The following is a 25211-nucleotide window of genomic DNA, read 5'->3' as shown; positions in this document are numbered from 1 at the left end:
TACTTCCTTGAGCAAATTTAGGACAGTTGATTTGAAGCCTTTGTCAACGAAGTCCAATGTCTGTCCTTCCTCAGGGATAGCCTGTTAATTTCTTCTGTTAATGGGTCATATTTCCTGTTTATTTTTATTTTTTAAAAGATTTTATTTATTTGAGAGAGCAGAGCAAGAGAGAGAGAGCACACGATGTGAGGAGGGGCAGAGGGAGAGGGAGAAGCGGACTCCCTACTAATAAGGGAGCCCAATGCAGGACTTAATCCTAGGACCCTGGAATCATGACCTGAGCTGAAGGCAGACACTTAACTGAATGAGCCACCCGGGTGCCCCTTTTCTCTTTATTTTAATGTTTCATAGCTTTTTGTTGGAAACTGGGTAGCTAGAATGTATATGGTAACTCTGAAAATCAGATTCCTCCCCCTTCTCAGGGTTTGTTTTTGTTTCTTCTTGTGGGCTGTTGCTGTTTGTTTAGAGAATTCTCTGAGCCCGTTTTGTAAAATCTGTATTCTTAGTCATGTGTGGTGTCTGAAGTCTCTGTTCCTTTAGCTTGTGTTAAGCTAGTTGTGACAGATTTCCTTGTATTCCAGGAGAAATAAATATAGAAATCAGGAATAGAAAGAGAGAGAGAGAAAGAAAGAAATAGAGAAAGAAAGAGAGCAAGAAAGAGAAAGAATGAAGGAGAGAAAGACTGATTCTCCTAGACTGACTCTGTTGGGACATTCCTTCACTGCTTAGCCAGGCCATTTACAACTGCCTTAGTTGTCACTTGTCCTTGAAATAAGCCTAGAGATCAGCCAGAAGTGAAAAGTGTAGGACTGTCTCAAGTCTTTTCTGAGCGTGCATTCTGCCCTGGGCAAGTGCTCAACTTTCTAAATTTCCAGTATACATGGCCATTTTTGAATGTTTTAATTTTCTGAAGAAACTCTCTAGCTTTTCCTTCCAGGCTTTCTGTGCATCTATTGTTTTTCTCAACAGCACTCTTTTGCCCCACTTGGCAGCAGATTGTTCGTTTGCCTTACATTGTTTTGAAAGAATGACTCTCCATAGCCATTTTTCCAACCTGAGTAAGTTTCAGGAATAAAAAAAAAAACAAAAGCAAGTGCTTGTGTCTGTCTCTCAGGTAGCCCATAGACCAGTTAGAACAAACACAATTCTCTGAGGATAAGGTCTGCTCTGCGCTCTCCAGAACCAAGGACCGTGTTCTTATACTGGGAATGTGGGCTGCCATATTCAAGACTGCTGATGAGCTGGGGAGTGGGAGGGTCAAGGGCAAGCAAAAGTGATGCAGAGTTTTCCTTCTATTTTTAAGTTGTGTTTTTCTTTTTCTTTCTTTTTTTTTTTCAATTGTGTTTTTCTTGATTCAGTGTTTGTGTGGTTGCTATAAACTTTGTTTTCCAGAATTCCTAAAGAGTTGATTCTGACTTTTTTGTTTGAGTTTTTCAACATTTCTGTGGAGGGACAGGCTTTTGGAGCTGCCTACTCTGCCATTTTGCTCTTTATTTTAGTTTTTGAATGTCAGTACTTTCAGCTTTTATGTGTTTTCTAGTTTGTTAATTTCTACTTTGATATTTATTCTTTCCTCTTACTTCCCAAGAGCAATTTTTTCTTTTACTGATTAGTCAGAGTCGATATTGAATTCCTCCCTTCCTTCCTTCCTTCCTTCCTTCCTCCTTCCTCCCTTCCTCCCTCCCTTCCTCCCTCCCTCCCTCCCTCCCTTCCTTCCTTCCTTCCTTCATTTCCTTCTGCATCCCAACTACTTTCATAATATGTGTGTCCTTAGTTTTTACTTCTCAAAAAATCATTATTATAAATTTCCTTAGATCTTTATCTGACGGTCCTGAGGGTTATTTTTTTCATTTGTAAAAATGGTTGGGATTTATTTTTAAATTGTGCTTTCATCTAATATTATAGCATGGTAGTATACCATGTAGAACGCAGTCTACACAATATTTTCTTTTTGGCATTTATTAGTTTTTCTCTGATATTTTAGTACATAATCAATTTTTATAAGTGTTCCAAAACTGGTTTTCTTTAAGTTTTGTAGATTTTATTTTCTTTACAAATTATAAAATTAAAAGTTTCTGTTTATACAAATACCTGCAATTTAATGGAATGACCATCATATTTATATTATTCAGGTTTCTTATATCCCAATTTTCCATTTGCTTTATCGTTCCATACCTGAAAGTATTGAGTTTAAGTCTTCAGTTCAAATTGCTTTGATCAATTTCTGTTGAATTGTTTAATAATTTTTTGATCTGTTATTTGCTGCAGAAAAGTTCATGCCTATTATATATTTAGTATTTTTAATGAAGAAAATCTTCCTTTTCTATCTAATGCATTTTGCTCCTCAATTTTACTTTGATACTCTGTACAAAATTTGGTACTGCCTGATATATCTTAGCTTATTCTTTTTTTTTTAGATTCATCCACTTATTTTTTATTTTTTTAAAGATTTTATTTATTTATTTGAGAGAGAGAGAGAGAGCACAAGCAGGGGGAGCAGCAGGCAGGGGAGAAGCAGGCTCCCCGCTGAACAAGGAACCCGATGTGGGACTTGATCCCAGGACCCTGGGATCATGACCTGAGCCACAGGCAGCTGCTTAACTGACTGAGCCACCCATGCACCCCTTATCCATTCATTTTAGAAGAGAGAGAGCAAGCACGAGTTGGGGGATGGGAGAGACAGAAGCCCTAGCAGATCCCAGCTGCCTAGAGCCTGACTGAGCCACCCAGGTGCCCATATCTTTGCTTATCCTTCTAATTTCTATCACTAAGTAAGTAAGTATATGGTGAGTGCTTAAAATTGTTAGGTTTTATGATTGTTAATATTCAGATGCTTTTTTTTTAGTTTTAGTATACAATTATGTATACTAAATGCTATGCTTGGACTTTTAAAAAAACATTTGGAGGGGTGCCTGAGTGGCTCAGTCAGTTAAGCATCTGCTTTCAGCTCAGGTCGTGATCTCAGGGTCCTGGAGATTGAGCCCACAGTGGGCTCCCTGCTCAGTGAGGAGTCTGCTTCTCCCTCTCCCTCTGCTTCTCCTCCCAGCTTGTGTTCTCTCTCTCTTTCTCTCAAATAAATAAATAAAATCTAAAAAAAAAAAACCTATTTGGAATAATTATAGATTTTTCGAAGAATTATGGAGATAGTACACAGAGTTCCCATATACCCCTTAACCAGTTTTCACAGTTACTTACATTTTACACAATGTACATCTATCAAAACTAAGAAATTAACATTGGTGTTGCATTATGAACTAAACTGTGGACTTCATCAGAATTTCACCAGTATTTCGTGAATTTCCTTTCCAGGATCCAGTCCAGGATACCACATTGAATCTGGTCATTACCTTCTCAGTGCCCCTCTAATCCCAGACAGTATCCCCATCTTTCCTTGCATTACATGACCTTAACACTTTTCAAAAATATCGGTCAGGTGTTTTGTAGATTGTTTCTCAATCTGTCTGACGTTTCCTCAAGAGGTAATGGCTTTGAAGAGTTATACTGCAGAGGGAAACACCCTTCTAAGTGAATCGTGTCAGAGTATGCATGGCATTGACATGATTTACTGTGGGTGATACGGCCTTGAGCACTGGTGTTTGCCAGGTCTCTCCACTGTACAGTTACTGTTTTTCCCTTCACATACTCTTCTCATTAGAAAGAAGTTATTGAGTCCTGTCACTCAAGGGGAGAAGAATTAAGCTCCACCTCCTAAATGAGGGGTATCAATTGATGGGCGTCTGTTAAAACTACCATGGTAGTTAATAAGTATGTTGGGGAGATACTTTGATGCTATGCAAATATCTGGTTTCTCTTTAAAGTTTTACCCACTAATTTTAGCATCTGTCTGTCTATAGCAATTATTTTTGTGGTATTCCAGTAGTGATTTTTTTCCGTGTGCCTTATTCTTTTTACATTTATTATTTGGAATTCTTCTGTAAGGAATCTTGGTCTTTTCTTCCCCCATTTGTTTATTTATTCCAGAGTCAGCAAACTTTTTCTGTAATAAGCCAGATAGCAAACATTTTAGACCTACGGGTCATGCAGTCTCTGTTAGTTTTGTGGTTTGGAACACCCATAGATAATACATAAATGAATGGGCATGAGTATGTTCCGATAAATCTTTATTTTTAAAACAGGCCTGGGCCAGATTTGGCCTGTAGGCAACTTCTGATAAGTAATTCATTTATTTATATCAAATGAACTCATGGATATTTATTTTACTCTTTGGGTTATAAATGTAGTACTCTCACTATTTATTTTCTTATTCAAATTGTTCTAGCTTTGGCCACTGGGAGCTCTTTCAGTTGGTTCCTTTTGGCATTCTCCCATCATTCGGAGCTTATTTATTTAATTTTTAAATACTTTCTTATTTTCTGGCATTGCAGGATCCTCAAGGTCATTTTTCAAATGGGTAGTTGTATATATTTTGTTCCTTAACACGTGAGATGTCTTCCTCCTTCCTTTTCATCTGAAGGCCCACTTCAATGGTTTTAGAATTCTTGAGTTTACAATATTTATTTTTTTCAGTGTTTATTCTGGTATTTTAATGTTCTCTGAAGTCTGCATGATTTTTTCCCTATCATTTTGGATAAGGGAGAGTTGGGGTGTGAGGGTGAGGAGTTTAATTTTTTGAAATTAAGTTTTGTGTGGCGTCTGGGTGGTTCAGTTGCTTAAGTGTCTGCCTTCAGCTCAGGTCATGATCTCAGGGTCCTGGGATGGAACCCCATGTTGGGCTCCCTGCTCAGCGGGGAGCTTGCTTCTCTCTCTGCCCCTCCCCCCCCACTCATGCTCTCTCTCTCAAATAAATAAAATCTTAAAAAAAGTAGTTTTGCAAGAATAGGAATAAAGAAATAAAGTCAATTTATTCTCAACCTCTGCCTTCCCCATCACTGAGATCTTTCCTTGACCTACAGACTCAAGAGACAGAGATTTCCTCTGGTAGGCTTTATTCGAGTTCTTGTCCCATTTTGGTTTTTTCCCCCCTCCCAGACTTACCTTGGTTGGATCTCTGTTGACCCTCCTGGATGTTTGTTTCTCATGTGCCTTAAGGTTTTCTTTAAAAACTGCTGTGTCCTTGGAAAGCTTTTCAAGAACCTTGTCTCTCTCAAAGATTTGATTTTCTGCATATTGATTCTGTCCTTTCCTGGTTCTGATGGGAATTTTATTTCTTTGCTTGTGTTTTTCTTTTGGTTTCCTTGCATCCTTTCTTACGTAAATGAGTCTTTCATTTCAGTCTCCTGCTCAACCGGTTGGTTTCATTTCATCATTTACCTTTCTTTCTCTCTCTTCTAAAAACAGAGTTCATATTTTCTGCCATCGTTGAAAACACGACACAAACCCTATGTAAAAATGTGCAGTAGTGCTTTTCCTAGTTACGATTTTCCGAGAACCTTTAGTGATGATCGTGTTCTGATACATTTTAGAAGTTCTTGCAAATGTGTCTGCGACGGATGTTGTTGCCAGGTTTTGCCTGCGTGTTCTTGATCAAAGAGAGATCTCTCTGGGTCAGTGTTTTCCAATTGAGGAATTCCCACTTGGTGGGAATTCCTCTTGGTCCCTCATCACTTGGATGCTACTGAGTTCCCTGCTCAGACCCTCACCTGATGGCTAACTTAAATCACATGGCTCTGAGCCGAATTTCTTGGTCCAGCAGCTATTTCTCTAGTGTAGGTTTGCTGAACTGAGTGGGAAACGCTGCCTAAATTTACTGCCTTCTCTGATGAGATAATCTGAAACAATCAGTCTTCCTGACCTGAAACAGTCCATACCTAGTTGCTTCCCGGACCTGTCCTATCTTTATCCTTCCTGAGGACCTCGTACCCCAAGTTGTAATGACGGAGTCCCCGTGCCTTTCTACCTCCAAAGAAGTTGTCCCAGGATGTTGAAAGGATACAGAGAGGTCCTTGCAGGTGTGGGGCTTGAGGTCCAGAATCTGGGGATGTGTAGGGATGGCTGCTCTGGTGAATGTGTGGGCACACAGCAGGTGTGGGCCTTTTCCTTTATTCTTTCTTGCTCTTGCTATTGGCATTCACAGGGCAATCATGTCTTAGTAACACAAAGTTTATCAATCCAGTCCCATCTGGTGTGGGAGGCATTCCTTCAAGAGTCTGGAAAATCTTTGGTCACCCCAGGTTTCTGAGTTACTGTAATTTCATATGCTGTTTTTGTTTGGTGGGAAGCTGGGATAGGAATATGATTGATGATTAGTCTGTTTCCATTTGAACCAATGGAGAATTGGAGCAGAAGGGGAGGGAGGCCCCCCCATGGCAAGTTAGGAGAGTCAGGCCCAGGAGGCTACTCCTAAGGCACGTAAAGGTGCTTTAGGTCTTCTGTGACCTTGGCAGCGCTGAAGGCAAGCATCTGAAGCTGTAGATACACTTTCAGCTTGGGTCCTCAGCCAGGTTGGGCCCACTGGACAAAAGCGGGTGGTGGGTATAGTGCACTCACTGAAAGCATGGGGTCTGGAGCCAGGACGCTTTGGGCCAAGTCTTAGCTCTCTGCTGATTGTCGGAGGTGGGGCCTTGGCCAAGGCCTTAACCTCTGGGTGCCTCAGTTTTAACCTCTCTTAAAAAAAGCAGAGAATAAAATGACCTGCCTCCTTGGGTTACTGTGAAGATTGAGTTCGTGTGTATAATATATAGTCAGTCTGTAGGTATCACATACAGCAGCGGCTGACACTTCATAAATGCTGGATGCGTGTGAGGTGGTGGTATTATTTGGACTGGCCTGCTAGTGGAAGGTTGAAGAGGAAGGTGGGGAGTGACCTCTCTCTGCTTGGAAAGGCCTCTCCCTGGTTCAAATTTTTTCCACCTCTGAAGGCCCTGTTCGGTGTTTGCTTAACTTGATCTTTCTCGCGGGAGCCTTTCCTGCCCGTCCGATCCAAGTGGCCCCATTCCCTCCGTCACTGTTTCCTGTCTTACCTTCTCTTCACTGTCATTTGTCACCACATGTTACTTCATGCTGGCTTATTTAAGGGCTGTGTCCCCCACCAGCCCGATGGCTTCCCACTGGTGAGGCGTGGCCCCGGGGACTGAGGACTCCAGCTGAGGGGTCTGACGAGCGCGGGGTCCCATCTTGACTCACCACCTGCTGACTCTGTGATCCAGAGAAAGTTACCTACCTTCTGTGAGCCTAAGCTTTCTCACCTGTCCAGTGGTGAGAGTCATGCCCAGCTGCTGGCCTGGGTACGAAGGTGAAGTCTAAAACCTCATGAGTGCTCAGCACAGTTCCTGGAACAGCAGGTACCAATAAAGGTGATGGTCATCATTACTTTTCCTAATGAGAAAGCCATCCGCTCATCATTGCGGTGGTGGTCATAATTGCATTGGAAGCTCCCTGCCCTCTCCTGCCCTAGGACACTGTCTCATGCTGGCTGGGATCACAGGGAGTAAATGTTAATTAATGATTTGGTTGAACTCTGAGAAACAGTTCAAGGTCTCAGACTGCTTTATCTTTGAAAGAAAGGAGCTGGTGGGTGTGTGTGAACACACAAGTTTTTAATATCATTCATGTGTTTGTCAGTAATTACAAGAGGAAGGAATTGATGGCTGTTTCCATTTGGAGGGACTGGACTTTAGGGAGTGCGGGAGGCCTTGCGCTGGTGAGGTGGGAGGGTGGACCTGGAGGCCCAGGTCTGTGTTTTCAACAGGTGTGAGGTGTCAGAGGACAGTGGAAGAGGCTGGGAGACCTTAAGGGGAAGAAAGGAGTCCCCAGACAGCGAGTGCTGCAATCTTAGCAAGATCATGTCCTAAATCATGTGGGCTTTTGTTATCACCGGCACAAATGAGAATTCTGCTTCTGTTTGAGAATCTCCTGAGAAGAAGAAGAAAAGAGGGTCAGAAAACCTATACAGGGATGTAAAGAAGGCAATTAGGTCCCTGGAGATTACAGATTCCAAATATGATGGGAAATTCGGAGGCAGCTTTCTTCTAAGCTCCTTGTGAACATTTTGGTCTTTTAGTAAAAGCAGTTCATGTTGTGAACCTGAGAGAAATAGGCTTTGTGAACCTATTTTACAGATGGGGAGACTGAGGCCCGGAGAAGTTGGGCAACTTGCCCAGGGTCATGTGGATAGAAAGTGGCAGAGCCAACAGTTGCCCCGCACAATCAGGCTATTAGGGATGGCCTTGTTAATACTGTCTGTTGTTGGGGGCGCCTGGGTGGCTTAGTAGGTTAAGCATTCAACTCTTGGTTTTGGCTCAGGTCATGATCTCAGGATGGTTGAGATCGAGCCCCTCATTGGGCTCCATGGTCAGTGTGGAGTCTACTTGAAATTCTCTCCTTCTCCCTGTGCCCTTCCCCCTGCTCACCTGTGCACACACACACACCCTCTCTCTCTAAATAAATAAATAAAATCTTTAAAGAAATACTATTTGTTGTTGGTATTGGGTTAATTTAAGTAGAAATGGCTGTCAAGCCACCCAGTGGCTTTGTGGATGGGACCAGAGGTGGCGGCAGTAACCTTTCTGTTTCCATTTGTGACTGTGACTCAATCCTCCAGTAGCGAGGAGGGAAGAAACTAGGCCCCCCACCCGCAGTGTGGCCCTCAGTAGCTGTGTGGACACTGTGCCCTTGCTGACTCCGCAGTCTTCTTGAGTAGGGCTGCTCAGCATAGCTGTCTCCCGTACTCAGAAGGACTTATGTAAGCAGGTTGACTCTCCTTCCCAGGGAGGAATTGATATCCTTAGGGGGTCATATGCTATAGGGTGGAGAAACATTCTGTCTTTAGATACCACCAAGGTTTGTATTCTCAGGAGGATATGCAAGATTAAGTGACCTTTACCAAGGAATGAAAAACTGCTTATTTGTATATTCTCCACAACCACCCTGTGAGGTAGGTGCTGTTATTTCCCCCTTGCTTGATGAGTCATATGAGGCCTAAAGAGGTTTAACTTGCTTAAGAACACATAATAAAAGGCTTACAGGAGATTTAAACCAGATAGTCTTGTTCCATAGCCTTATACTAGGTTTGTTTTGATGAGTGAGTGCCATCCATCCATCCACCCATCCATTTCTGAACCAACCTCTTTACCCTCCCTTTCACCCATGAATCCAGTCATCTGCCCATTTATCCATCCTTCCATTCACCCACAGTCCCACTCTCCACCCAGGTGTCCATCCATCCACCAGCCATCCATTTTTCTATCCATCCATCCATCCCACAATCCACCCATCTGTTCATTCATCCACCTACCCACCTATCCATTGTGTTGGCTGTTTGTCTAACTTGGTTTTCTGCTTCATCCTGGGGAATAAGTTTCTCTTGGGGAGAAAGTTTCTTCATATGCTTTCTGAAGCTGGAGACCTCCGTGCCAATACAAATCCCTTAGCTCCTGAAAAATATCTGGGCTTCCTTCTGATACTCCTAGGTTGGTGTTCTTGAGAATGCTGCTATTTCAGGTAGGGCCAGGGTGCTGTTCACCTTCCTCCCTCTATAAACCTGCAGCGCGTTTTCCCCTTCAAAGACCTCCAGATGTGCAAGGCTTCAGACTCTTCCAGAAACACTCTTGACTTTCTGAAGCATCATCACAAATGAAAACTCATCTTGCCCCATTCCTTGATCCAGAGATTGGGAAGTTGGATTAGTTTGGCATGGTTTTACTTTTTAAAACTGTTATAGAGTTTGTGTGATACATCTAAAAATTATGTAATAAATCTAAAACAGATGTTCATGGAGCATTTTGTAAGGAAAAGAACTTAATAGAAATAGGCCAATTTGATTGTAGATAAATCAATTAAGGAAACGATTTAAATTGTCTCTGAAGAAGCAGTGTTACAAAGAGGCAGTATGGCCTTGCCATATGCATATTTATTAAGTGCAAAGCAGTGAAAATCATTTAATTATTTTGCATAGCCTCCTTTGTACTTCAGCCATTGGAAGGCAATCTCACTTTTCAACGTTTTTTTTACTTTTTATTGTGGAAATTTTTTTAAACATAAAAATTCAGACATGTACACATAAACAGTCATATAATTAACCCTCATGCACTTGGTACCCATCTTGAAAAATGATCAACTATACCTGTATTTACTTCTCCCTTCTGACCTTGTTTTTCTGTTCATGAGTTTCAAGGGTATATTCCTCACTCATTAATTTCACTGGGTCAGAATTCCATTATGTTGACGTTGAAGTGTAATGAACTTTTGAATGTAGTTGTTTCACTTTTTCATTGAAATTTAGCTTTTGGGGTGTAGAGTATTGGGAATTTTCTGTCTTTTTTTTAATTTAAAGAATTTCACATCTAGGGCAAAGTTGAAAAAATAATAAATGAACCCTTGTGTATTCTTCCCCTCAACTGACCAGTTATTAGCATCAGGACTGGCTTTTTTCTAAGTGTGTTCTTCCATGAGAATCCTTGAAGACAGGGCAGATTTTCGTACTTTTGAAGGTACATAGACAGTAGCACATGGCTTTAGACCCAGACAGATAAAGGTTCAGGTCTCACCTCTTAGCCCTGCATTGTAGGCTGGTGGGGGAGCTTACTGTGGGAGGGGTCAGGGAGGGATATTAGGCTTTGTCAATTCAAATCAGTTTGGGTCAGTATGGAAGATTTTTGTAGCTTGTGATTAAGGAAATAAGTTGGAGGTGAGAGTGGTTCAAATCCCGGCTCTGCTCTTACCAGCTTGGGACTTGGTTGAGTGACCTGACCTCCCTCATTTCCACAGTATAGACTGGGGATAGGAAGAATACCTATTGCACTGGGTTATCTTCAGGGGAAAATGCAATGGGACCCTCCATGTCCGGCTTTTAGTGCCTGGCCAATGAGTGTGACTAAGCATTCGTATTATTATAAATAAGGATACATTTAGCATAGTGCCTACCATGTAAGTGCTCCATAAATGTTACTTACCATAAGTAAGGGTGAAAAAGTCACACCAAATTGGTCTTTAAATGTCTGATTTTACTTTGGTGCCATGAAAAGAATAAAGACCCTTAGTGAAAGCTCGCACTGTGATTTCAAGCAAGAGTAAGCCTCGGATGGACGGGCAGATGCCACCAGCCAGGCATGGCATCACATGGTTGTCATGGGGGGACGGCCGAGGGCCTCTGGTTCCATTCAGTGGTGTCCTAAAATAAACCATCTTTCTTGGACACTCCTGGAAGTGTCAGCTTCCAGCGTTGAATGGCTCGCCCAGGGCTGGGCAGGTGCTTTTGTCCTGGGTGTGGGCTTTGTGCTGTTGTTGCCTGGGACTGATTTCTTTCCTCTCTCCTTTTTTTTTTTTTTTTTTTCTCTCTCTCTTTTCTGGCTCTCTCCTCTTGTGTCCCAGGTCGAAAGGATTGTAGACAAGAGGAAGAACAAGAAAGGGAAATGGGAGTATCTTATCCGATGGAAAGGCTACGGAAGCACGGAGGACACGTGGGAGCCAGAGCACCATCTGTTGCACTGTGAGGAGTTTATCGACGAATTCAACGGGCTGCATGTGTCCAAGGACAAAAGGATCAAGTCAGGGAAGCAGGCCAGTGCCTCCAAGCTCCTGCGGGACGGCCGAGGCCCGTCGGTTGAGAAACCCCCCCTCAGACCTTCAGAATCTGGAAAGAGCAAAGGGACTTCCCATAAAAGGAAGCGAATCAACCCTTCCCTGTCCAAGCCAAAAAAAGGCTATTCAGCCAAGCCCCCTGCGGGAGGCGACAGGGCCGCCAAGACGGTGTCTTACAGGACTACCCCCAGCGGTTTGCAGATAATGCCGCTGAAAAAGGCTCAGAACGGGATGGAGAATGGGGACGCCGGCTCCGAGAAGGATGAGAGGCACTTTGGAAATGGGTCCCACCAGCCTGGCTTGGATTTGAATGATGTAGGAGAGCAAGAACTGGCCGAATGTGGTGTCAACCATGGGGCACTGGCAGAGAACGGGCTCGGTACGTGGCTTGTCTTTCCCTCCTGGGTCTGGGGCTTTTCATGCAGCGTAGGAAGCTACATAAGATTTCCCCCCCCCCACCCCCCACCCCAACAACCCTGACTCTTAGCTAGGTGGTAATTCTCCTTCCGTCTCTCTCACCGAGGGCTGTGTGGCCTTGGTCATAGGCCCACACTGGTTACAGACACCTGTGCATGGGGGGAGGCCAAGCTACTGGTGCTCCAGTCAAGGCCTGTAATTGCGCTGAAAATTCCTGACTACTTGAACATACCCAGGGCCATGGTAACTGCTCTCGAGCTTCTGTTTTGAGGGCAGCTCCCACGTCCTCACCTGCCGGGACCTGAGACTCATGTCCCCAGAGGGCCAGTGTCTCTCTGGGGTCGCATGCACTTCCCAGGGAAGAGCATGCTTTCAATCTCATTGAGCCTTCCGCAGTGTAGCCCAGAAAGGTGGGGTCTGCCCCTCTTCTCAGACCCAGTTTGGACTGAAATTCTCCAAACCCGTTCTTAAGCTGGAGCCTCTTGCGCCTCATCTGTTGCTGGCCCGGGGGATCTGGCCCCATGTCTGTAGAGGTCCTGGATGCTTCCCCGACCACATCCTCTGCTAATTCTTTGTGTTTGCACCTTCTTCTTCCACCCTGGAAGCAACCCAGCAAAGGTTACGGAATTCCTCCGTTTTACCAGGTGCCCACAGGCAAAGTTAAGGAAAGAGGAGGCAATGACCCAGGTAATTAAAGCTCCCAAACCTGACATTTCCTTAATAGTGAAATTACTTCTTGACTAAGCCTTAGCGGATCTTCCAGGTTAGCCATCTGTAGGCGTTCCCTATACTCGCTCATTTCTCAGACACTTGTGTGTCTAGGTGGTGGCATTTTTCTCTTTAGCTGTCAGAACCTAAGCCTCAGGATGAGCGTGGACAACCCGGGCCCAAAAGGGAAGGGACATCTGATGCCCTGGGTGGAACCAGAGTGTATGTGGGCATAGGGGTGTGGGACGCAGGTGGGACGGGCTCACAGAACTCCCAGGAGGGGGCAAATGCACAGGAGAGCGATGGTGACTTTAGAGTGCCAAGTGCTCAGGGCATGCCCCACTGCCAGAGCCGGGGGCGCCTTTAGGGAATCTTGCCAGGGAATCTGAGCGATCTGCTTTGAGGTTCCTCTTTCTCCAGAGAGAGGCATTTCACCCAAACAAGATTTATTTAGCAGTGTCTGCCCCAGATTGACTCACGTTTCCGTCTGGGGATCCCTGATGCTGACATGACTCTGCCTGCTAGCATATGTAAAAACTGTTTGTTTTAAAAATTCATCTCTCGGGGAGGAGTGGGCTTGTGTCAATGAGGCCTGGCATAAACATCCATGTTTGACGTTCCCCTGACAGCTGCCTACGGGAGAGGGATTCCCTGTCTCGGGGAGGACGGCTGGTGAGGGGAACTTCTGAGGTTTCTTGGGTGTGGATGCAAGGAACCTGCGCATGATGCCCCGCACCCTGGCTGGTAGCAGTCCTCTGCCCGGCTCAGAATGTGGCTGCTGCAAGAGTGCAAGGAGAAGCGGGGGGCGGGGGGCGGCTTGCTGACTGTGGCCACCGGCCTGCAGGGTGGAGCAGAGAAGCCAGGCTTGTGGAGAAGTCGAGATGGAGGTACACCTCTCATTCCACATGACTTTCCAAAGTGGGGCAGAGCTCCTTGCCGTCTGCTCTCCATTTTGGGCCTCGTCGACGCCCCCTGGTTCATGATCTGCCGATGGGGCATGGTACCCCACAGCCGGGGGGGGGGTGAGGACGAGCCTGCTGGGATCCGAGGTGGCCTTGTTAAATCCCGTTCTTGACTCCAGAATGCTTCTCTAGACCTGTCTTGTCTCTGGTCTCTTATTGGCCTCATTTTTCTCACCGATGTTGAATGTTCTCTACTTGGGCATGTACCTGGACAGAGGGGAAGAAAATACCTGCTTCTGTTTTGTTCTGTTTTGGGCATGCTCAAAGGGCTCTTTGGCTTAATTACATTCCATGGTGTTGGTGTCCTTGAGATTCCCCTGTAAGGTCAGAGCTGCCGTTCTCACATTTTATGTGTGTAAGATCACCTAGCACCTTGTTAAAAATGACGGTCCCATAGAGTCTGACTTAGTAAGTCTGGGGTGGAGCCCAGAACATGGGTTTTTAGCAAGCACCCCAGGTGACTCTAATGCATTTTGAAACGTGCTCTGTGGCAAAATGGGGGTGGCAATTAAGGCTCACATTAGATGTCAATTTAAGTCAATTCAATGCTTTTTTTTTTTTTTTTTTTTAAAGCTCTTCCTAAGGGTTAGTCACCATGCTAGGTGCTTGGAGCGATAAAAAGATAGGTAAGGACTTCTCCCAGTAAGATGAGAGTGGATGGCTCCAGGTCAGTGTTGAGAGGTTCCTGAGAGGTTCAGTGGAAGAGGTGACATGTATATTACATACATGGTATAGCTTTGCCCACATTCACATCCTCTGTGGTCACTGGGCTGATAAATTCTCCAAGCACTATCAGCCTTTAACATTCTAGTTAGAACTAGCTTACTATCTTAGGTCTTAGGATAACTGGGGAAAAGAAAAGACTGGGAATCCTTAACCAAAGAGAGAAAGCGATTCGGGGTTCTTAGATAAGACTCAAAACAGAGGGGTTTTGTGGTTCCAGAACTTGCCAGCAAGGGGTCAGAGGCGTAGTCAAGTAAAACATGGCTCCACTTACGTTTTCAACCGGAGGAAAGTCTCGATGAAGCCAGTGTCCATGCCCATGTGGAAACTTGACTGTTGTCTTCCTCCCCATTTCCCTCACTCCACTTTTCCCCACCTCCACCAAAGGATCTGGTGCCTAGTGGCACAAGGTGAGCCAGTCGGGTTTGCAGCACAGAGAAGGGACTATCCTTGGCTCCCAGAAGGGGCTGGGGAGATCCTGGCTTCGCCTTCCCAGCATTTGTTTTGGGGGTGGGCTGTTGCTTTTTATATGATTTTAACTTCTCGTTGGTGAATTAAGGTTCTGCATACAGAAAAGCAACTTATGTAACACGTTACTCATTTACTGCTGACTTCCCTGATCTGTGCTGTGGGAACAAATGCTAAATTGGGGCTCTGGCGGGTGGTGTTTTGGTTTCAGCCTGCATTTTCCCCAGCGATGTTTGTGAAATGTGTGCAGCGACTGAATACTGCTCTCGATTCTGACTCCTCTGGTAATGACAAATGGCTCTGTGGTCCGGAACCATCTGCCTCAGTATCCCTTGGGGAGCTTGTTAAAAATGGGCTCCACCCCAATCGAATGAATCCAGATCTCAGGGGCAGGGTGTGGGTTATGCATTTTAAATGCTGAATTTTAACTATACAGTCATTGCAGAGGAAGTATTTGGTTTCTCAGCAGTGGTTCATGGATCCATTTGCTGGTAGAGCCAAAGTTACACGTTAGATGCTAAGCTTATGGAAGTGGGAATGTGATTTGGTCCTCCAAAGGTTTAAAACTTGACATCACTTCTTGCTGATGCACTTTTCTACCAGGCATCTCTCTCTGTCTTACACACTCTCTCTCTCTCTCTTTTTCTCTAAAATAGACCGGTTTCATCTGTACGGAAAAGCTGTTGAGTTGGCTGGCTTCTCTCCTGGCCTGGTCCAGGAGAACTGGCTCGCTCACTCTTGTCTGATACGGGCCAAAGCATCAGTACTTTTTAAGATTCGGATGAGCCTCTAACCTGTGGCAACATCCCTAACTGCGAGCCAGCATTCCACCCTGAGCGCGAGCACAACCCACAGGTGCCCAGCTTTCTCCCGAATGTCCGTGAAGCCATTGAGCTTCCAGTGTTGATGCCAAGCCTGTGGCCCCACGTTCGCTTTTCTTGGAATTCTAGAGAATCCTTTCCTTGCGTCCTGATAACTGTTGCCTGTCATGCAGGGACTGCAGCTCGGATGCTGCTTGATTCAGTGTTTTCAGAATGGTTCCTATCACTGAATGAGTCACCCCACACAAACAGGCAACATTTGCCATTTCTCTCCATTGATCTTTTAAAATGATCTCAGCTTTCACTTCTATAATGTTTGTTTATCTCTTCCCACTCCTTTTCCTGCATGATTATCATTTTGCCCTTCACTGATCATCGGGGAATAAGCATGTTTTAAAAGCACCTCAGGACTCAGCAGGAGCGTGGGTAGTGCCCTGTGGCTTTTAAGAACTTAGGGCTCTCACACATGGAGCCGGCATCAGAATCCCCTGAAGGGTATGTCAAAACACAAGGTTGTCATGCCCACCTGCCAAGTGTCTGATTCAGTAGATGTGGAGTAGAGCCCGAGAGTCTGCACTTCTAGAAAGTTCCCAGATGCTGCTGCCGGTCCGGGGACACCACTTGCAGATCTACTGCTCTAGACTAAAGAGCACCAAGAGGGTTGAGATGAAAATGACAGATGGTGGTTGTGAATACCAGTTGGTGGTACTGGACAGAGCGGGAGTGCTTTTGCTCTGGACCTTGAGTTGGCATTCACAAGAATCCTAAGTTCAAAGTCTGTGAAATGAAAAGTTAGAGTTCAAAGTTTTAGAGGATGAGAACTCCCCTGCGACGAGGCCTTGGGGTTTACGAAGTACTTTTTATGATCCTCATATGGTCCTGAGAGCTAGCTTTGGTGGTTCTACCCATTTTACAGAGGAGGAAACTAAGGGTATGTGTGCCCAGGTCGGAACTAGGAGAGAAATCCAGGCAATTCGACTCCGGAGCTGGCCTCTCCACCACTGCCCCTCTAGCTCACGAGCAGTATAAGACAGTTCCTAAAACCCTGACCCCTGACAAACACATGCCCTGATTTGGGAGGGCGGGGGTGCTGATGGGGCACTTGGACTTACCCTTGTTGCTCATTACTGGAAGGATAGACTCCTAAGCCTGAGACAGTGTGACTAACTCTGTGCCATTAAGTTTGAAACTGTGGACAAGATGGCCATTCCCTAAAAAAAATACAACTTAAGGAAATGAACTCAAGGACGACCAGAAAACCTGAATAGACCCATAACTATTAAAGAAATTATTAACTCCATCATTACGAAGCTCTCAAAAATAGCAGGAAGAAGGCAAACAAGGCCCAGATGGTTTTATAGGCGAGTCTACCAAATACTTTAGAACAGATAATCCCTGTCTTATCCAAATGATTGCGGAGAAGAGGAAAAAATGGAGGCACTCCACCTCCTTTGACGAGGTGAGTGTAACCTGGATTTCCAAACCAGATAAGGAGGGGAAGAGCAAGGAAAATCATAGGTCAGTTCTGCTTAAGGATATAGTGCTCACAGTCCCGGATACTTCCTCAAAATTGTGACCTCCAGAAACTTCTCACTCCATGTCCTGAAAATGACCCCAGGTCATGACCTTTAGAATCACCACTGCTTCTTGAGGTGCTCAGCCTGCCTCCGGAAGAGGCCTAGGGGCTGCTGGCTCCGAGTGTCACGGTCAGCAGCTCCCAGCCATGGAGTGAACCACATCAGCGGCCTCTTATGAACGCAGGTATCTCTTTTCCCTGGTACAGGTCCTCTTGGGACACACTTTAGACATCCACTCCCAGGCCCAGACTCTGACCAATCTTGCTGTGATTCAGAAGTGGGTCATTTTCCAAACCAGTAACAGCAACAACTGCAGCCTAGGGGGTTTGTCCGGTTTGTCTTTCAAAGTGTGGCAAGTAAGTGGTGGGTGCTAATGAATGAACTTAAAACTCTCTTACGGGGTAATGTGAAGACCTTCCAACTTGGCCGCTGCCTCGGAGCGAAAGCACCAGACGGGGATGGAAAATCTGACTGTCACCTGACCCATGGGAAGTCCAAGGGGGAAATCAACATTGTGGTCAGTTCCCCACTCCTGGATTTGATTTTTGGCATCCAGAGAAGCTGATGTCAAGATTCGGAAATCGACTCATCACTTTCCTTGTCAGCTCAGATATTCTTTTCCCCTCTCGACTACCTCAAAACAAGTCTTAGGAACTGTTCCCAAGCCGTCATTCATCAGTGGTGAACCCAAGCAAGTGGGTGAGCAGTGGAAGCGACCTCTACCCTCTCCCCCCCGGAGGATACGAGCAGTAAGGGGGTGCACTGTCTACAGAGGGTCTCAGAACAGAAATGAAAATCAGCCTGCCAACTTTGGTGAAAAGCTCCTCCTCCCCGTCGGGATGGACCCCCAGGCGCATGGCTTATCCCCACACCCCCAGCACTCGGACAAAAGGCCAGTCTTCTTTGATGATTATGATACTGGTGGTGCTGAGCTCCTCCTCTGTGTCCAGCATACGGAATAGCATTCATTCCCCTCAGCGTTTCTCTGAGTTAGTAACGGAACAACATAGCCACACAACAAGGTTTGCCATGATTGGCCTTGCCTCTAGATGGGGAAACTGAGGCTCAGTCAAAGAGGTTGAGACACAGGGAGTCAAGGGGAGGACTTGGGGCGTGGTGCCAGGCCCAGCGATGCTAACACTCTCAGAGGTCTGTGAACAGTTTTAAGAAGGAAAAAAAGGCACTGCAGCGATTTAAGTTCAAACCAGCACATGTTTCCCTGTGTCCTGGGGCATGATTCTGGTCAGCGCCCCTGGGGCCTGCCTCTGAGACATCTGTAGTGGTTCCAAAGATGCTGACTTGGCATTCCAGGAATGGCTTGTAGTGAGCGATTCCCCTGTGGGCCTCAGATTAAAAGGAACACACACCACACACACACAACAAGAATCTGAGGCCTCGGTGAGAAGGTGACATCCAAGTAAAGACTGGAAATGATGAGAACATCTTGATTTAACTTAAAAACCCATTTGTGTCAGGCATGTGGATCTGCTTCCCCTTTGAGCTGCCCGGAGTTTTCCAGTGTCCAGACTGTCCTCTCTCTGATAGACATTTTAAGCTGCCTCCAAAGACACCCTCTTGCCAACCCTAGCTCTTGCCAAGTCTTCGTCATGCTTTTCCAAGCTCTGTCGTTGTGATTTCAGTTTACAAATGAGCCTGAGCCTCTTCTTGTTTTCCTGCCGGGGGTGTTTCTCTCCCTGCTAGTGGCCCGAACCTCGTCTGGCCACCAACGCTCAGCGTGGTGGGTAGACCAAGGCATTTGTTTGCATCGCCTCTGGCAAGTGGCTCAGCCTCTCTGGGCCAAGTTCCTCATTCATAAACTGCAGATACAGTCCTGTCTCATGGGACTAGGGTACAGAATAAGTGAACTCCTTCACAGAAAGCCCTAAGAATATTACCTGCCCTAGGGTAGACATTTGATAAATACTAGCTCCTATTATTTCAAACCTCTCCCGGTTTTCTAGCTGGATCTTTGTATTTTCCTACTTGCGTTTTAGAGCACTTAACAGATTGTGGGTATCACTCCTTTCTAATAGATGTTAACTCAACCCGTCCTCGTCGAGTGACTGTGATATGCCAGGCACTATTTAGACAAATAACTCTAGTTCCTAGTACCACGGAGAGATAAGCAGATGATCCTGAAGTAACTATAGGCAGGGATGCCTAAGCCATCTTGGGCAGGGAGTTAGAGAGGGCTTCTTTTTTTATTTTATTTTATTTTATTATGTTATGTTAGTCACCATACAATACATCATTCGTTTTGGATGTAGCGATCCATGATCCATTGTTTTCATATAACATTGTTTTCGTGCTCCACGCAGTACGTGCCCTCCTTAACACCCGTCCCCGGGCTAACCCATCCCCTCCCGCCCCCCTCCCCTCTGAAACCCTCAGTTTGTTTCTCAGAGTCCAGAGTCTCTCATGGTTCGTCTCCCCCTCCGATCCCTCCCCTTCATTTTTCCCTTCCTTCTCCTAATGTCCTCCATACTATTCCTTATGTTCCACAAATAAGTGAAACCAGATGATAATTGACTTTCTCTGCTTGACTTACTTCACTTAGCATAATCTCCTCCAGTCCCATCCATGTTCATCCTTTCTGATGGCTGAGTAATATTCCATTGTCTATAAGGACCACATCTTCTTTATCCGTTCGTCTGTTGAAGGGCATCTCGGCTCTTTCCACCGTTTGGCTGTTGCGGACATTGCTGCTATGAACATTGGGGTGCATATGGCCCTTCTTTTCACTACATCTGTGTCTTTGGGGTAAATACCCAGAAGTGCAATTGCTGGGTCGTAGGGTAGCTCTATTTTTAATTCTCTGAGGCACCTCCACACTGTTTTCCAAAGAGAGGGCTTCTTGGAGGAGGTGAGGCACAAGTTGAAATCTGATAGAAGGGGCCAGAATGAGTCAGGAAGAAGGCACGATGGTAGGGCTGGTGACGGAAGGCACGGGGCTACAGAGCCAGGGATCCACATGTGGGTGCCTGGAGCCATATCACAAGGAATGTGGCAGTCCGGCCAATTGTAGTCCACCCTGCAGGGGAGGCTGAAGCTCCAGGGAGTTCCCTGTGCAGTCAGGGTTGGCTGGAGAACCGGACAGGTGGAGCCTGCAGTAGGAGGGTGTTTTTGGATTCTTTCTGGAAGAGGCTGAGGAAGTCCTTCATAGAACCCAGACTCTGCAAGGCCTCCAGAGCCTACCCGATCCAGCCTGCCTGGCGCCCTGTCCACACCTGTCTCCCTGTGCTCTGTGTGTGTGTTCCCCTCCCACCAGCCCTCATGTGGGCGATTGACCTCTCCTCCTCCTTCATGGCTCACCCAAAGAGCGATTCCCCGTGTCAGTCGGAGTCCAGTTTGTTTGCACACATAGAGCAGTATTTCTTCATGGACAGCACGTACCTCAGTGTGTAAGGGTCACAACCTGATCATGTAGTGCTCTCTGCTTCCCTCACTCCATGCGATCCTGAGCTCCATGAAGGCGGGCGTGGTCTCTATTCTGTTCACAGCTGTGTTTCCAGCACCTCGAAGTGCTGGGCCTGTTATAGGTGCTTAAGATACACCTGCCAAATGAGGGAGTGGATGCATGAACGGACAAAAGGGAGAAAGTGAGAATCCCTTGCTGCTATAAGATGTGGGTCCTGTGCCAGGTTCACCCCGCCGCCCCCGTTCACTATGTCACTGTCCCCCCCCCCCCCCCACCTCGGGCTGTCCCGCGTTCTCACATTGCGCTCCCTGCTCCTGGGGACGTGACATGGAGAGCTAATGTTTTGTCAGGTTCTTTGCAGCAGCAACCCCCTTTCCCTTGTCTTTCTGACAGTTGCTTTCACCATCTGCCGTGAGGGCCCTCCTTGCTACGCTTCTTCTCCCTTAATATTCTGGGGTCTCGCAGGCTCTTAATTAAACGCCTGAGCTCCCCCCTCCACCGCCCCCAGCCCTGCCCCTCCCGGCCCTGCCCCCCGTCAAGAGTACCGCAGGTCCATTTCTCAGAGTGCATTTCATTTGGGTTGCATTTCTGTGTTTTGTGTAGTCCTTTGCTATGGAAGAGAATACGCAGTGGACTCCTTAATAGAAATCCCAGTTGCAGAAAGGATTAGATTTCTCGTTTAAACTTGCTGTCAACTCTGGAGGTAGCTGGGCAAGGATGGCCTTGCAGACAGGTCTGTGAGTCAAGGACAAACTCTGCCTCTTGTGGAGGCTCTATCCCTCCCAGCAATTCTAAGTAATGTTGGAACCTCAACTTTCCTAAAATTCATGACATGTCAAGAGGCATCATTATAACATGCCAGATGATGGCTAACATGACTAAGTATGATTTTTAAAAATTCATCAGTTTGGACTTTGCTTTTGAATTCAGGGATTCTGTACTTGGGGACTGGGGCTGGGACCGTGACCAGCTTGAAATAACACACACATATTGAGTTCAGGGGCAGGTTGGGTACTTTGAACTCTTCGTGACACTAGTGGGTGCAGTGACAGAGGGTGTTTTCAACTTCAGGTCCCCCCCTCGTCCCCTCTGAAGATCCTGACTGCCCAGCCATGCTTCTGTTGAAAGACACCGCTGTCCTCAACTGCTGGGTCTGATTCCTTCTGATGCGCTGGCCGTGTAAACCTTGCACCCCCACCCCCACCCCCGCCTTCCCCTCTCGGGGTGCTGTCAGAACCGTCCACAACGCTTTAGGGATCTTGGGTGAGTCAACCACAGACCAGGAAATGGCTCTCATGCACAAGAACTATCACTTTCTCTTCTAAGAACTGCAGCTGGAAAACCCTAACCCTACAGTCAACAAAGTGATGGTTTCGCTCAACTGTGGAACTGATGAGTCTTCTCTTTTGTTTACTTTAAGCCTTCTTACCACCCACCCCTCTGCCATAGTTTGTAGCTGAAGGCGCTACAGTGTGACTTGCCCTTAAGGTGGTCCCAGCCGTCCCACCTCTCTGTGAATCTATCTGCTTCCCGAGGCACTGATCATGACTGGAGTAGTAGGGAGAATGGGCAGGATGGGTGATGCCTGGGCTTGCATCTTTCCATGGGGCCAGGAGCAGACCCCTATCCTGCTCTCCGGCCTCTTGTTCTCACTCCCTCTCCTTGGGTTGGGAGATGGAAACTTCTGCAGATCCTCTATTATATGTCTAGGACTTATTCCTTAATCCACTCATTGATTGGGTTCAGCAATGCCTGAACCATTTCTGTGTGCTGGGCTGCACTGGTCCTGGAGATTTAAGAATGACCAACATGGCCTTTGTCTTTATGACTCTGTCTGAGGGTGGGGTGGGAGTCAGACAGTCCAGAAAAGGTATGTCAGGATTTACAAGGTATGCAAGATAATTATCCTGCAGCATGATGACCTGCACTGTCCAGTATGGTGGCTACCAGTCACATGTGGTGAGATTTCAGTTAATGAAAATTAAACATAAATTTTAAAATTTCAATAGCCGTGTGCAACTGTTGGCTGCTGTATTGGGCAGTGCAGGCATAGAACATTTCCATCATGGTGGGACGTTCTGTTGAAAAGCAGGATCCCTGTCTGTTTCTGCCCATCACCGTGTCCCAGGTGCCAGACATCTCTTAGGCACTCACTAATTATGTGCTGAGTGGATGGTGGAAGGGAGAGTAAAGGCTGTAAAAGAAGAAGGATGTACAAACAGCCACAAGGAGAGGGATGAGCTGCTCTGGAAGACTTCCCAAGCAGGTAACCTTGAGAGGAGTGAGGCCTTTAGCACATGGGTATTCCAGAACAGAGAGGGGCTCCGGTTTCTTGACCTCTTCCTTCTGTGTTCTGATGGCTCAGACCATGAATGGTGTTACTAGTTTCTGTGCAAGGGAAGGAAAATTCATAGCACTGACATTGTGTTGTTTCCCTGGGTGTCTCTGAAAGGTGAGATCTCGCTCGGCTGCCATGAGGCAGAAGGGCCAGGTGTGATATGAGTCATCTAGGTGTAAGATCAATCTGATTTCAAAAAAACAAATGTTTTCACGCACGGGACTAGTACAAAGGTGTTGAAGTGTGACCAGTACATTGAGAAATGAATATGGAATGCATCCCAACGTCAGGAGTGTTAATTACGAAGTTGGCACGTGGTACAGTGGAGTTGCTCCATTTGTTTTTTACTCATTCATTTCCCTGATGAGCACTTCGTAGAGCAGTTGCTGTTTACCAGGCACTGTGCTCAGTCCTGCAGGTGCAGAAGTGAGTAACTCTCAGGCTTGTCCCCAGAGAGTTCAGTGGGGGCATCAAGCAGGTGTAGAGATGATGATAACACAGCAAAATGAGGTCGGCTTGGTAATAGCATCACATGACACCTGTCCAGGTGTAATGTCCAAATTTTCCTTCCTGCACTGTTCAGTAAAGACTGGGCTCTTAAAGAAAAGCAGAGCCAACACCAGTGGGATGACCCAGGACTAGTGTTAGATTTGAGCCCTGGTGCTTGAATTAAGCATCAGGTTTGACATCAAGATGCTGGAGGTTAAACCCTATCCTGGCACTGTCTGATTGGCATGATGACCTTGGCTTTTGGTTTACTCTTCTGTAAAATGGGGATAAAATTGTGTCTTATGGGGTTAGTGTTAGAGTTAGATGAGGTAAGCTATGTGAATTGCGTACTAAGTACCCAACAACATATAGGTATTGCATATAGTGAGCCATCGAGAGAAAGGACTTTGGAGATGAGGCTGTACTGACCCTGAAGTCTCCATTTTGGATGGTTCTGGGCAGGTGTAGAGATCTCTCCTAGCCCCGCTGCCTGTGATAATCAAAGAGTTGCCTGAGTTCCTGAGAGAGACCATGTAAGTGTGGAAGTAGCATGGATTGTGCATCCCTCAGTTGGGATCCTCTGGTGATCTGTTTGAACTTTCCCTTCCTTCCTCCCTGTGCCCTTCTGCACCTGAGGTTTGACGTGGTCTTGGTGGGGAAAATGGGCAGAGACCCCGAACCCTGCCTGGACTGCACGTGTTTCTTGAAAGCTGATACTGTGTGGTAGAAGTCTCCTGTGGTCCACCACTCGTCTATGCCGTCCTCTCTGGCCCCCTCCAGCCCTTTACCTCTGCCCTCCCCCATCCCAAGGCAGCTTCCCTTGTTTTTCTGTTTCTCTTTGTGGATCTTACAAACTGCAGTGCATTTCCTGACACACCTTTCCTTCATGTGATTGATAGCTGCACGCCATTTCTTGATAGTTTTGGAGCCGTCCCTCCATTTCTCAGTTCACTGGCCCAGTTTCCTCTTCCCTATAGCTGAGCTGAGATGACTTTTTCTGTCTTTAAAGGTCTCTCCTTAGGGAATCCTTCACCCACCTGGATTCTTTCATCTTTTGTTCAATCTGATCATCTCTATCTTTTAATATATTAACCTAATCTTCTCACAGATTAGTGCAATTATTAATATATTTGGATTTTTTTTTCTATTTTGCATTCTGTTTCTCTGCTCCTTCTCCCATCCCCATTCCCTGACATTTTGAAGCTTTTTTATTGAACTGCACATTTTATAGGTTCCTTCGCACTAGGCTGACTTGGAAGTCAGCCACATATTGTATTTGTATTCTTAAATTTTAGCATTCATACTCAACTATGAATTTTTTTCAAACAAATAGGATGTCCTCCTATTGGATATAGCAAGGAGGATACTACTTGGCTTTAAATTCTCATTGGACACCTTGTTTTTGTTTTGTACACCCAATGTTGTTAAACACCAAAGATTGTGCTTATTATTTTCAATACAAGTGATTACATTTATGAATTTTTTTTCATAGATTGAAAATTTTTAAGACCAGTTTTGTTTCTTGAGTCCTATGTCTTCCTCTGAATTAACTGTTTTACATGGTGAAGTTTCTCTTTGTAATTCCTTTAGACTCTGGTAGATAAATGCTGTTGACATTGGGGTATCTGAAAAATGCCCACTTATGCAGGCCTTTAAATGCTGTTTTAGCTGGGTATAAAAGTCTTGGTTGATACTGGTTTTCTCAGCAGAAGAAGATGCTGGCAGAAGTTCCTTTTTCTTCCCAGGCCAGTGTTGTCACTGTTGCTATCAGTCTGTAAACCCTTCCTGATAATGTGATTTTTTTTTTTCCCT

The 25211-nt window shown here is 45.8% G+C and overlaps 1 protein-coding gene across 2 annotated transcripts in view; it reads left to right on the top strand.

Annotated features, from left to right (window-relative positions):
* The window catches only part of CDYL2 (chromodomain Y like 2), a 73059-nt gene that overhangs the window by 12402 nt on the left and 35446 nt on the right, over positions 1–25211 (top strand). Inside the window, exon 2 of one of the 2 annotated variants that reach the window (XM_073882322.1) lies at positions 11269–11857. In XM_073882322.1, coding sequence (XP_073738423.1) covers positions 11269–11857 — 589 coding nt within the window. Of the gene's footprint in view, positions 1–9556; positions 11858–25211 lie in introns of those variants that run through there. The other variant, XM_025860467.2, reaches the window with a different exon arrangement.

Source organism: Callorhinus ursinus, unplaced genomic scaffold (assembly GCF_003265705.2).
Source record: "Callorhinus ursinus isolate GAN/ISIS: 27379988/994484 unplaced genomic scaffold, GSC_fseal_2.0 scaffold46, whole genome shotgun sequence".
Classification (NCBI taxonomy): domain Eukaryota; kingdom Metazoa; phylum Chordata; class Mammalia; order Carnivora; family Otariidae; genus Callorhinus; species Callorhinus ursinus.
Note: the sequence above shows the minus strand (reverse complement) of the source record. Positions and strands in the feature narration are given on the sequence as shown.